At 38.5% G+C, this 14,232-nt stretch overlaps 1 protein-coding gene across 4 annotated transcripts in view; it reads right to left on the reverse strand.

Annotated features, from left to right (window-relative positions):
- The window catches only part of TLCD4 (TLC domain containing 4), a 105,134-nt gene that overhangs the window by 37,834 nt on the left and 53,068 nt on the right, over window positions 1-14,232 (reverse strand). For all 4 annotated transcript variants that reach the window (XM_030868753.2, XM_030868737.2, XM_060302529.1 and 1 more), the window contains exons 2-3: window positions 4,804-4,969; window positions 719-808 (exon numbers count right to left, since the gene is read on the reverse strand). In XM_030868753.2, the coding sequence (XP_030724613.1) occupies window positions 719-808; window positions 4,804-4,958 (245 nt within the window). In that variant the 5' untranslated portion in view covers window positions 4,959-4,969. The remainder of the gene's footprint in view (window positions 1-718; window positions 809-4,803; window positions 4,970-14,232) is intronic.

Below are 14,232 nucleotides of genomic sequence, written 5' to 3' on the forward strand. Positions count from 1 at the left end.
CATCATTGCAGTCAAATAGAGATGGTCAAAAGACCTGGTCAAATTACCCCACATCCCTCAGAACCCACGTCTATCACATCCCTGTGCAGTGCTTTTTCAAAACACTCCCAATCCCTCAAACTAAACTGAACTAAGTCTTCTCATATAATGCCAGGAAGTACAGTTTGTAAAACTTCTTTCATTGGAATGACATTTAAATTCTTAAAAAAGAATCATCTTACAAATTATCGTGTTATGGCTAAACATAATTATTACTCGTGCTTCAAATCATCTCATGTGGTACTAAATTCCTCTCACATGGACATCTATAAGTCTCATTTTCCTATCTTTGATATCAAATGATGGGTCAAACATAAATTTAAAGACTAAGTCTATCCTATCTATCTGACTATCCGATCTCAATAATAACTTATTTTTACTCAGAACAGTGTTCACAATAACTTGATTTCACTCACTAACACGGTATAAACGCTTACATAATAATCATATTCTCCCTGTTTTGGATAATAATTGCAATACTAATGCAAAATGCCCTCATTATTTGTATTAAATCTAAAATAAATCATTCTAATGCACCTTGCTGAAATATGTCTGAACACAAGCATTTTAACAAACCATACACCATCAATATGTTTTGTTTTAAAGTAAAGAGATATTCTTATTAATATTAAAATCAAAACATAAATCAAATTGACTATATTGGAAAGAAACAGCTTACCAAAGTGGATCAGCAATAGTAGCCTCATCAAACAAGAATATGTACAAGCCAATAACCCCAACCACCAAAGAATGACACGTAGACACTACCCTGCAATGAGATGAAATAGACACAAAGATTTTAGAATCTGTACAATAAATTTTAACTAATTCTGGCAAGTCATTTAACACTCTGAAGAAGTTAAATGTGGAAGCATTTAAATATAGGATTGGAGTACATCTGAGAATATAATACAAAATTGCTATTTAGAAATCCAAGGGCCACAACTTTACTTTGGAATCAATAACAAGAAAGATGCCCAGGTCTACAATTTCCTGCTAGACAAATGATGAATCACTTATTGATTAAAGGGTCTAAAGCAGAAGCATATCTGATGAACCAGTTGACAGAGTTTTGTGCAAACAGATGGCATTTGGTAAGCACACTACCCTGCACCCTGCTCCATCCCCAGCAGCATCACTGCGGGATTAGTTCCTGCTCCAATCAGTTAGGAATGACTTCCAAATCTACTAGCCTTAACTCCATATAGCCTTAACTCCTTAACTCCATGAACTCCATATTCATGGATCAGAATTGGAATGGATCATGAAATGAAAATGTATTCCCTTGGAAATTTCAGTTTTAATACACACATTATTGTACTTGATTCTTGTAACAAATCTGTGAGAAAGCTAAGGTGGCTATTATTAGTGTCTCATCATTATTATGAAATCACTTCTAAATAGAAAAATGGAGGACCATGAATTTTTTCAGAAAAAATCTGTTTTTAAAAGAAATGCCCAAGTGAAAACAAAATGTTCACATGATCCACGTGGCATTTTCTTTATAGAAGGAATAACTTTTAGTTGAAAAACATCAGTTTCTATGAACATATCTTGCTAAAAATTTAATGACTTAACCAATATGCAAGTTCTATGATATCCTACTCAAAGAACTGTATACAGGATACTATATGCTTACTCACATAATGAAAAAGTTTATGAGTAATGAAGTTTCTCTTCTCTTCATTAGAACAAAGGATGAGAGGAATAGCAAAGTTTTCTCTTTAGAAATTAATTGGTATGCAATGAATCTCTCTACAATATGACCCAAATCTTTAAAAGTAAGTGAAATATATCAACCAATACGAAGTTTGATATTAAAAAGTCTCATTGTAACTTGAAAAATCAATATACTTGATCTAATATATGATGTGGTCCTAAGTAAACATATCAAATTAAATCAAATCATATTTTAAATGCTCAAAGAGTCTCACTAATTTAAAGGCACTGAGTCCTTTGTAATACCAAAATACATTTTGAAGTGTGATAATTAACCCAATTAACCTGGTTTACAAGTCTGGAATTTTCACGCCAAGCACACCTGTGTTCCATTTGAACATAGCAAGATAAAAATGTAAGTTCCTTGATCTCAAGTAAAACATGCCATCTAAATAATCAGACAACCAGCTTTCTGTTGCCATTCAAAAATTCTATTAAAGGAAAAAGCATAACCTTTTACTAACCTGTTGGCTTAGTAACCTTCTATCAAAAAGTTTCCTTTTGGAAAATATCTGAATTTTTGTTCCTGATACTCAGGCCTCAAATTCCCTACTCTGTTGAGATGCTATATGGTAAAAGGGAAGAATTACAAGCCCTCAGCTGATGGAAATGGCATGTAATGCACGAGAGAAAAGTTACATGTTACTTGGATCAAATAGCTCCCACTATAATGAAGAGGAGAAACAAACACCCTGTGCTTACATGCTATTCTGTATTAAAGTCTATACATTCAGAAACTTCTGTTAGTGAAAATTTCATATTTCATTCTTTAAAATCAGATTCCTGGCAAAGCATAATGTATATTCCTCAGGGTCTTAAAAAAAACACCAAGATAAAATATTTCAATTTTGTTTAAAGAAGGTTAAAAAGGAATGTTTGTTGGTTTCTTTTTTTTTAAGGAAGTAATGACAATTTTAGAATAGCACTTTAAAATTACTGATGTAATCACTCGCAAGTAGTATGAGTATTACCAACAGAAATTACATAGCTCAATCAGACAAAAGGGTTATATTTTGAAGAAGCAGATTTAAAAATTAGGAATATTTCAGCACAACAAGGACTTTCCATGCCATAGGAGAGCAAGTGGAAATAAGAAATTTATTTAATTATATAATGTTAATAACATCTATAAGTATGTATGTTTGCAGAAAAAGTAACAATTAAGTATAAGATTTTCTCACTTATTAATTCAACTGTTACTCTCAGGTGTGAATTTTCTGGAGAGCTTTTCTGCCTTCTGTCCTTTTGCTACTAGACGATTTGAGCCACTCATCGTTCAGAGACTCTTTCCTGATTACTAGAGAGAATTAATGTGGGTTGTGTTGATCTGTCTGTTTTAAGACTGGAATCTGGATTTCAAGACATATATGTGTATTCAAAAAGCAGCCAACTGTTTTTCCTTCTTTGCACTCTCCACCTCACAGTTTAAGTCCCATGTAAAGCAAGCTGGAGTGGGAAACAGGAGTAAATTTGAGAGAAAATAGCATAGCATAATAGTATTTGAATAGCATAATGAATCATATAATCCCAGACTCCTTTTTCAAATGGGAACTCAGTTTCCCAAATGGTGATTCCATGTCTCATAGAATGGCAGTGATAATAAGACTGAATAATGCAAAGTATTTCTCAATTGCATCATTTCATTTCATTTTTACCTTTGCTTCTATCTATCTGTACCCTCCCTGTTTCTTTGGCTTGCAGCTCGCCAAGATTCAAATGCCTTTACCTACCTTAACCATGTTGAAATGGAAATGAAAACAGTTCAAAATTCAGTCGTAGAAAATGAATGTCCCCCTCCATATCCCTTTCCTTCTCTTTCCCAACTATTCTATCTTCATGTTAGAAATGGTTTTACAAAATAGTGGTTAGTATCTTTTGTATCCCACATTTGAACAATACTTTTGTGCTATTGTTTAGACAAAAGAATCATACCTCTTACTTTTCAAAAATATGTGGAGAAATAATTCTCACTCTTGGGAAGAAGAGCTATAACATGCATGAACCAGACAAATCAGTGTAAGGTGCAGAAGAAAACAACTAGTCTTCTTCACAGTCTGAGTTACAAAAGTGAATGCCTGTAAAACAATTTGGCTCAAATAGATAGGGCATTTCAGGTCACATATGACCATTCTCAAATAAATAGACTTTGGCAGAAGTTTTTAATTCCGAAAGGAAATTTCAATGAAAAAATAATTATAGCAATTTTGGAGATCTGCTGAGTTCATTTTATAGTTAGCATTAACTTCAACAATAAACAGTATCCCATAGCTGCTCTAATTCACTGAGGTTTGCAAATGCACAGAGGTGTTTGGGCATCTGAAATGCTCTAAAGCAAGTGAAGCAGTCATCAGAGTCCGTCTGTGTTTGAAACCTTGTGAGAGATTAATGAGTTGCACATACACAAAAAATTCGCAAACCAACTAATTAAAACTCTGGCAGGTTTCTATATCCTTAGATGTCTTATTCGTTTTCCATTTACTCTTTTGTTTAAAAGATCTAAAAAGCAATTTTTACTTTAGAATTACATAACAAAAGAACAGATTCTGGAGGGCTATGAATTAAAATGAAAAGTTCATTAAAAGAGAGACATGTGCTAACCGTGCACCAGGTTCTTCGGTGTGTAGTGTTTAACTGTCCTAGGTTGGGCTAAGCCAGCCTGATACTATATATAGGCTACTCACAGCCCCAACTAATGTTACTTCTGTTACCATTTCCAAAGAACATGTGTTTGTTATCATAAATATTTCAGAGGAGAATGCAAAACAGTGCCTTCCACCACAGTCTGCCAGAGTCTACTTAACACTTCCCTAGACAGTTAAATAAATTTTTCCTAACATCTTTCAGAATAAGAATTGAAAATTTTTTCTTGTATGAGATCTATCTACTTGTCTTTCCTTTTATTCCTAATGTCAAATAAAAAAATTTGACCTAAGATTTTGTTAGATCCTAAATGAAAAAGACTTTTTGGAAATATTTTAAATGCATAATTTTATTTCAAAAGACTAGGTATTTTTTAATCAGTCATTTACATTTCGTATGCTTTACCTTGAGTTCCATTCAATCTTCTTTTCGAAGTTGAGATTATTAAAACCTGGAGAAACTTTTGCTGAAAACCAATAACTTACAAAGTGGAAAAGAAGCTGAAAGGTGATAAAGCTGGTAAAACCAGCGCTGATGACCACTATGGTGTTGGTATCCATACTTCTTCAACCTGTTAAGAGAAATGTTGGCTATAAAATCCTTTAAATTGCTCATAATACACCTAAATTAATTTTTAATTTAAAAAGAGTATGTGGTTGTATTTTTAGGGATTTATTTTAATTTCGCACAAATGTAAGAATACAAGGAAACAATATGAATTTTAAGACTTTACCAGCTATCTGTCATGTATCTCATATTTGTACTTAAAAGAGGGGAAGATCTATTATCTTAATGATTTCAATATTATAAATGTCAGGAGACAAATTTAACATCATGATACTCAAAATTACCTAAGTCTAGAGTTTACCACTAAGAGGGAATTTCAAGTACTATAACTGAAGGTATTCTTTTAGTAATATTTTTAATTAAACTAAGGACAAATCACCTGATTTCTCTATGCCTCAATTTTCTCATCTATAAAAGAAAGTTGGTTAGATAATTTCTAAGAAACAATTAAGCCAAAATAAGAATAGAACTAACATTATCTGCTATAGCAAAACAAAAACAAATTATATAAGAAAAAAATAATTGTACAGTGTGACAAACATTTAAAGTTTAAGGAGAATAATACCATCTTGGAAATAATCATACCACTGTTACTGCTTAAATTAGTATTTAACTTTTTTTTTTTTTTTTTTAGTATTTAACTTTAAAAAAAATATTTTGCAATCACAGATATCCTTGAACCAAAAATCCTCCATGGATTTTTATCTCTAAAAGAAAACATTTTTATAAAAGAGCTCCAAGTTTTAAGGATAGCGTTAGCGCAAAGAATGGTAATATGCATATATACACATTCAAAGTATGTTTTCTATCTCATTGAGCTAAACTTTATCTGGCTTCTAAAAATCTTAGGAACATTCAGACCAAAAAAAAAAAAAAGACACTGAAGCATTTGCTCATATCCAGCAAATACAGCATTTCTACGGCTCCATCTTTTTTTTTTTTTTTTTACGGCTCCATCTTTGATAGAGCTGACCCTCAAATGAAAAGGAAATGAATCAATACATATTTCCAGCTGCCTAATGTGAAGAAATAAAGTCACCTACTGAAGCCAATTCACTAGAGAAAAACCACATCATTGACTGCACTAGCAATAACTCCACTTCATTCCCTTCCAACCAGGATATCATAATAAGAATCAGTCTCCCACAGGGCCTCTTCTGACAGAATTCATGTGTCTGTAATGAATTCTTTCCTCATTCTTTTTTTCTGGTGTGTGTGCACAGTAAAAATATTGATATCACAATTCTTCTCTGTGAGATTCCATTAACTTTATTGCTCATTTAATTGTTTTTAATTCAACATGTGTTTATTGGGCATTACAAAATTTAATTTTAACCTATCTTGGTCTTTTAACCTAGGTTTAATATTAACAAAATAATACATAAAAGTAAGTTTTATACATAAATTAAACATCACTGTAGTTTGCTAAGTGAGATGTAAAAAGGAAAATGTTTTTCTAAGATTAAGCAAATAAGGATCTGCATGCCAGGTGGGCAGATAAACAAAGACAATGAAACCAGTAACCAGTAGTGAGTGGAGAATCTAATCTTAAATGTGAGGGTGATTTGTCCTGAAGGGTTCTGTGTGTTCCCTGGAGGTTACGGAGGGTGGCTAGGCAAGAGCTGCTTATTTACCTCAGTTAAAATTCAATGTATACAATGAGTATTTATTTCATGAATGTTTGCTAAAAGTTATGTTATAAAACATAGTAGGTATCATGCAACATTATCCATTTTATGAATTGTTAATTTAAGCAATACATTAAAAAATCAAACAATTCACTATTAAATTCCTCATTCCTAAAAAAATTTAGTTTTTATTAAGTCTTTGTTATACTGGGTATCTTATATTTTCAACGGACTTTCAGTTAACTAGAGTTTGGGGGGTACATGTTGAGAATCTCTCTTTGCAAAAATGTTCCATTTAAAACTAAAAAGCTCCACATACTCAAGTTATGGCTTCCCTTAAAGGCTCAACAGACAGAAGCTAATTAAATTGTTCTACTCCCAGCTTTGCTTCATATTAAACAGCTGCTTGCTTCATCAGTCATGCCAAGTCAGGGACTAATCTAAGGAATTAAAAAAAAATTTTCCCAGAAAACCAAAGCTTCCGGTAGGAAGCAACTGCCCCTGTTCATTCACTGAATCAGGCAAGAAAATGGTGAAAATGGATAAAAACAAATAATGCTCATTACTGACACAAATTAAGGGCCTTTTAGAGTTTAGTGATTATTAAGTAGAGGAATACACAGTAAAAGTAGAAAAGTATTAGACTTGGTTCATACACCTCTACATATGGCTAGTAGCTGGCAGAAGGCTTGGATACTATCCTAGAACACAGCAGCCAGAACAGAAGTGGGAAATATTTCTGTGCCAATTTACAAGGGGAGTGTCTAGACATGAAATTTAATTAGCCCATCCTGATTCCCAGGAATTATGGACACCAAAGAAACTCTTCCAGAGGCTTCCTGAATACAAAGGATGTTTGTACTTTTCCCCACAAGATGGTTTCCATAAACTTTAATTCAAATTGGTTTCTTGGTAGAGAAAACCATGAAAAGGTTTGAAGGATGCCTCTTAACCACCAGCTTGTGAGGGCCCTTCTCCAGGAGGACTCCCAGAAGGAGGACCACTGGAAACAGCCCAGCCAGACTGATTCAGTCTTTACTTCAGCCAACAGTTCACCCAATAACCTGTCATGAGTCCGCCACATACCAGGCACTGTGCTGGGACTCAGAATACAAAATGGGAGACATGCTCATGGGCTAGTAAGGAAGCAAGAAACTGATCACTCCCACATAAAGTGGTAAATTCATGGTGCTAAGGGGGGCACTCCCTGCTTTCCTGGGAATAAATACCCAGCAGAGAAGACGTCTAAACATTGAGGAGATATCTGAAGGTACTCAAGCTAAACCAAGAGAACATCTTCTCATCTATTAAAATCCCAACAAGATGCTTTAAGGTTGAAACCCCTAAAGATTCAGTTCCACCAGGTGACTCTAGAAATACTGACCTGGAAATACAACCTTTACTCGCATTTCCCCATGTTCATTATCTCCTTGTAGCACAAGGGATTCCTTAGGGAGTGTGTTGGAATCACCAATGTCACCTCCAATCATCAATACACATACACAACCTTCACGTTCTGATACAACTTCCAGGGAAGAACCACTGCTGTACCGATTAGCAGTAAAAATCCTTAAATACAGGGGGAAAAGGTCTTATGTGGTTGTCAAGGAAGGGGGAGCTAGGAAGAATGCCCTACACATGCTTAGCAGTCCTTTTCCCATCCCTTTCCTTTTTCCCACATTGACTCCAAATATTCATTGCTCTCAAATCTCCAGTTCTCCCTGTCTTACAATAGATGAGGTTTCTTCCCATTTCACCAAAAAATGGAGGCCATCAAGCATAAACTCCTGATGATGGCAATGTTACTACCTCCCCTCGCCCCAATCCAGAATCTTTCTCTGCACATTATAGGCTCTGCTGGGGTGTATGCCCCACACATTCAACATGGTGTACATTGTGTGCAACCAAACCCCACCATCTCCCAATGTACCAGTCCTGGATGGTCAGCTACCCTCTGGGTGGCTGCATAAGGGCATCCTGGAGGCCCACACGCTCTACATGACCCAAGCTGAACTTAACCCCAAACCAGTCCTCCCCCCAGGGTTCCATATCTCAGAGGATGACACTATCACCCGCAAACACCTCCTCACCTTTAATCTAGAACAGCTCAGTCATCCTGGTCTCCTTCCTATTTCCTACTCACATAATTAACTGACTGCCAAATCCTTGTAGATTGAAGAATACCAAATGAAGAACAACTTGATTCCAGGAAAGTTCTGAAAGTTTCTCATGAGATCCTTATTAATAACACAAAGAAATGTGGCCGGATAACAAAATTAGGTAAATCTAGAGTTAGCTGAAAAACTAGAACCAGCATTTAGATCAATGATCTGAAAGAGACTTGAGAAATATCTCCTGCGATATCCCATAAGGTTCTCTCTTTTTGGTCTCTTTCAGTAATATTTTTACAAATATTTATATGTTTACTCAATCTGCATATAACAAAGAGCTGGGAAAGATAGCTAATATAATCAGTTAACAGAATCAGGTTTCAAAATGATCTTCAGAAGCTAAAATAATGAATCCCAATCAGAAAGATAAAAACCTGAATAAATTTTTAAAAGGCAATACCCAAGTATAGGACTTAGCATAATAGCTATATAACACAAGCACATGCGCGCGCGCACACACACACACGTAATATTAGCATTTTAATTTACATAAACCAACAAGAAATAATAATGTAATGAAGATACTAATAACAAAAAACAAACCTCAGAACCACTTACACAGAGTATAGATCAAGACACGTATCAGTCCCATTTTACTCTGAATTAATCACATGTCAAAGTACCTTTAGAGCAGGGTAACTAAGATGGTGATTTTTAGAAACCATATCATATCATGAAGAGTTGAAGGGCTGAGTAATGTCAGCTTGGGAACAAGATTACTTAGAGAGGACTGAAGGGCATTCTTCGGACATCTGAAGAACTGTCATGTGGAAAAGTGAAAGAGGGAACTTACTCTGCACCACTCTAAATGGCTCAAATGGGCAAAAATTACAGAAAGGGAAGAGCTCAGCTTAATTTAAGGAAGACCTTTCTAACAATTTACAAGTGCCCAAGCATCTGTCATGGAAGTGGTAAAATGACCACAGGGAGGGTTGGTCTGCAAAGGGGTTGGGCGCTAGTCTAACCTTTAGAGCACTTGCAAAGTAAGATTCTGGGATTCTAGGACTGAACTTAATTGTGGCATCTAAAAAGATAATTTTGTATTAAATACTACACTAGCTTTTCAACAGTCTATCACTTATGTTTTACAAAATCAAAGTTAGGCGTGTAAGAAAATATTAAGTACGTATGACATGTTGGGAAGTACACAGGCTCTGTTACAGTCTTGAGTTTGAACCTCAGTTCCACCACTTGTTCACTGTGTGACCTGGGGCAAGTAACTTGCCTTGCCTTACCTGCACCTTGGTTTCTTCATCTGGAAAATGGAGATAACGACAGTACTAAGCTGACATGGGGAATAAACCACAGAACGCTGGGCGCTTAGAACAGTACTTGGCATGGGGTGCACACTCGGGAGTACTGTTTCTCCTTCCACCATCGACCACCTCCAGCAGCATGCAAGACATGCAACTTCTGGGCCTGTCATCACTCCAGCCCAGGGAAACAAGACCATTCTCTGGCCACTAGGCCCTATGCCTCTAACTCATCCCCTTCACATTAGTCAACACTCAAAATGTAGGCAGCCCCACTGCAGAAATCTAGCCTCCATCACTGGACTATCCCTGTCATGCTCCAACGTTCCTTCCCAGCCACCTGACCCAGCCCATCACCCCCTCTACCTCCCAAATGCTTCCACTGGTCCCCTGGGACTGGGCTCCCCACCCAGAAAACAGTGCTCTATGCTTGGCCTCTCCTCGGCCTGCTTTGAAGACACCCCTCTTCTTCTGCAACCTCTCAGCTAGTGGCTGCCTAGGCCCTCATCCTTCAGTGTCAGGAGTGGCCCTACAGGCTCTTTGCTCTCATGGTTCCCTTCAGGGCTTACTCCTCCCTTCCCTCACCTCCTATAAACACGCAGGGTGCTTTGGTCCTGCTATTCAGTTATACCACCTTCTCCCTCTTCTCACTGATATCATATTCCAACCTCCTGAACATCTCCTCCCTTTCAAAGACTTTGGTCCTGGTTCACTTATGGTCCTCAAGCCCTGCCATTATCCTGAATGACTTCCTATATATGTAGAAGGCCCAGGTTTCCTTAACAACTCAGTCCCTTAATCTTCATCTGGAATGGTACCCCTTCCATGCCACCTCAACCATTCATGGACCTTTACTGTCCCTTACCCATCATTTTTCTGCCTCCAAAATAATATTTCTAGAATTCTCCTTGTTGACCTTTCCTTCAAGTGTGCTCAGTATTACAACATTCTCAGGTTACATTGGCCTCTCAGCTTTTCCTCAATTCAGTAGCCCTTTTCTCTTTTTACTTCCCTCTTTAATCAGCTTAGATCCTAGAGCACATCATTTCAATAACAGTCTTTCTAACACCCCACATCCCCTTTCCACTGCCAAGAGCCGGTGAAACTCCAACAGAGGACAGGCCCAACAATTTACTCAGTGACAAGGCAAGCACAGTCAGAGCACTGTTGCAAAAAGTCATATACCAAAGTTTATACCAGTCATATACTGGTGAGTGTGAAATTACAGTGGGATCAAACAGCTCTCAACTCTGCCCTGCACTCCTAACACATTGCCCTCGCCAACCAATCCTTTCACGCTCCACAATTAAATTTCCAAGTTGCCCCTACTCTTTTCAAACCTCCAACCATCCAGCCCCACTCTCAACAGATAACCCCCATCCTACTTCACAAAAAATAGAAGCCAACATATGAAAAGTCTCAATATCATATTATCAACCATTCAAACTACCCACCTGTCCTCCCATCTCAAGACAACCTAACCTGTGCACTTTGGAGCCATCCTCTCTGGCCTTCTTGGGAAACTTTTCTTCCCCATTATCCTTTATTCTCTCCTCAACTAGACCTTTCTATTGGCTTTTAAACTGGCTCAAGTTCCCAGTAAAAACAAGAATCAGGCTTCCCTGGTGGCGCAGTGGTTGAGAGTCCGCCTGCCGATGCAGGGGACACGGGTTCGTGCCCCGGTCCGGGAAGATCCCACATGCTGTGGAGTGGCTGGGCCCATGAGCCATGGTCGCTGAGCCTGCGCGTCAGGAGCCTGTGCTCCGCAATGGGAGAGGCCACAACAGTGAGAGGCCCGCGTACCGCAAAAAAAAAAAAAAAAAAAATCAACAGACCCACCACCTCTTCTTCAATTTTATATCTCTTTTCCAGTATAGCCTCTTGCCCTCTCTCCCTCCCCCCCGCCTTTAAGGACAAAGTTCTAGAATGGTTTTTCCATATTGTCATCATTTCCCAGGTCTCTCGCTCTTCAGCCCACCTCATTCCTGTCCCCACCCTCGTCGCTCCCCTGAAATAGCTATTGCTAAGGTCAGCAATGACTTCTATGTGTGGCCTTCGTGTCACCTGACATCTCAGCAACATTAGACGCCACTGACTACTTTCTCCTTGAAACACTTTCTTCCCTGTGTTTCCATGACATCACACTTCTTCTTCTGCCCAGACACTGAGGAGCAGAATTCCCTAAGCCTCAGTCCCAGACTCTCTTCTACTTGTTTCCCGTGTGATTTCACCTATACCTGTGGCTTCGGTTACCACTTACATGCAGAAAAATCTCAAGTTTTAATCTCCATCCCAGGTCTCCTCTCTGAGCTCCTGACATGTATGGCCAACTGCCTAGCTGTCAGCACCACACAGCATTTCAAACACATTTCAAACCAAGCTCATGGCCTTATCTCTAAACTTGGTCCTCTTGCAGGTTCTTCATTTCTGTGAATGGTACCACTGTACACCCCCCATGTGACAGCCAGAAACCTAGGAGCCGTCCCCGATAACTTGCTTTCTGCACCCACCTGCTAAGCCACCATATCCTTCCCCTTCTTAAGCAGCTTTCAGAAACATCCATTTTCCTCAAGCTGCTACCACCACTTTTCTGAATTGTCTCCAAACTGGCCTCCTTAGTGTAGAGAACAGACTGGAGGACTCCAAGGGAATTGGCTCTAAAAGCTGTCTCTGGTCATGCCACCTCCTCACCTACTCCCAACTTAAACCTTCACTGGTTGCCTAGTCCTCTGATGAGGGCCCTGCTCTCCCCAGCCTCAAGTGGCACTTGCCCTCGCTTGCTGCACCCCAGCTAGTGTGGCCTTTCTGACCCTTAAAGATGCCATGTTCCCTCCCTCTACAAGGCCTCTGCATAAGCTATCCCCCGACTCCCACCCCGCCCCTCCATCCCCCACTGTAACGCTCAGGCCCCTCAGCTCTCAGGTCAATCATCACTTCCTCAGGGAAGCCTTCTGGGAGCAATCCCCCACCACCCCCCCGCCCCGGTCTGCTCACATGGCATCATGTCCCTCTCCTTTACAGATGCAATTTAAATGAACATCTCCTTCCCCCAGAGGAATGTGAGCCCCATGAGGGTGGGAAACACAAACATTTCCCCCCCACCATGGTGTCCCCATACCTAACACAGTGCCCGCCACACAGCATGTGCTCAATAAATGTCTATGAAATATAATAATGATGACAACAGACATTCGTATTCTTACACGTGTTTTCCATTCTGCTAGTACCTGATCAGTCACAGGTCCCTCATTTTACCAGTATAATCAGAACACTAGAAAGAAAAATTTTCTAAATTGACAACCCTAGTAGTATAGTATGAACACATATTCACTGCAAAAGGATTCTCACCTCCAAATATCCCAAAGCTAAGAGCACCAATGTTATAAATGAAATAACATTGAGTGTGTGCCTTACTCCGTTTGTGCTGCTGTAACACAATACCACAGACCGAGTGGCTTATAAACATCATAAATTTATTGCCCATCGTTCTGGAGGCTGGAAGTTCGAGATCAGCGTACCAGCATGGTTGGGTGAGGGCCCTCTTCCAGGTCACAGACTTCACATGGCCGAAAGGGCAAGGAAGCTCTGTGGCATCTCTTTTACAAGAGCACTAATCCCATTCATGGGGACTCCACCCTCATGATCTAATCACCCACAAAGGCTCCACCTACCAGTACCACCACTTCGAGGGTTAGGATTTCAACACATGAATTTTGGTGGGGGTGGGTCACAAACATTCAGACCACAGCGGTATGATATTTGGTTTGTCTATGCCAAACTCCTTACAACGTGTGATATATGTTCAAAGACTTCATGTGTATATTTAACTGTAATTTGCACTGTATTTTCATACTCTCATCAATTACAGATGTACTTATTTATTGAACTTATCTACCATGTCAGTAGCCCTAACACGTAAAAGTTTTTTAAAAGTCTCTACTAGCAAACTGTAAATCATTTGTAAATGAACACGTGACTACAGAAAATGAGATATTTACCAGACCAAACAAACAAAAACCCTACCAGAAAAATACCTGCTCCCCACCCATTCTGGTTTTACTTGCATTTTCATACGGGTGGTATGAAATCATTGCAATCATTGCAATCATCTTTCTCAATGCTTATGAAATGTCAATAATTAACCAGAGACGTTAAAACCCCTTAGTAAAGAATAACTCATCATACCACCCACTTTTGACTTTTCATTCATGTAAA

This window comes from Globicephala melas, chromosome 1 (genome assembly GCF_963455315.2).
Source record: "Globicephala melas chromosome 1, mGloMel1.2, whole genome shotgun sequence".
Taxonomy (NCBI): domain Eukaryota; kingdom Metazoa; phylum Chordata; class Mammalia; order Artiodactyla; family Delphinidae; genus Globicephala; species Globicephala melas.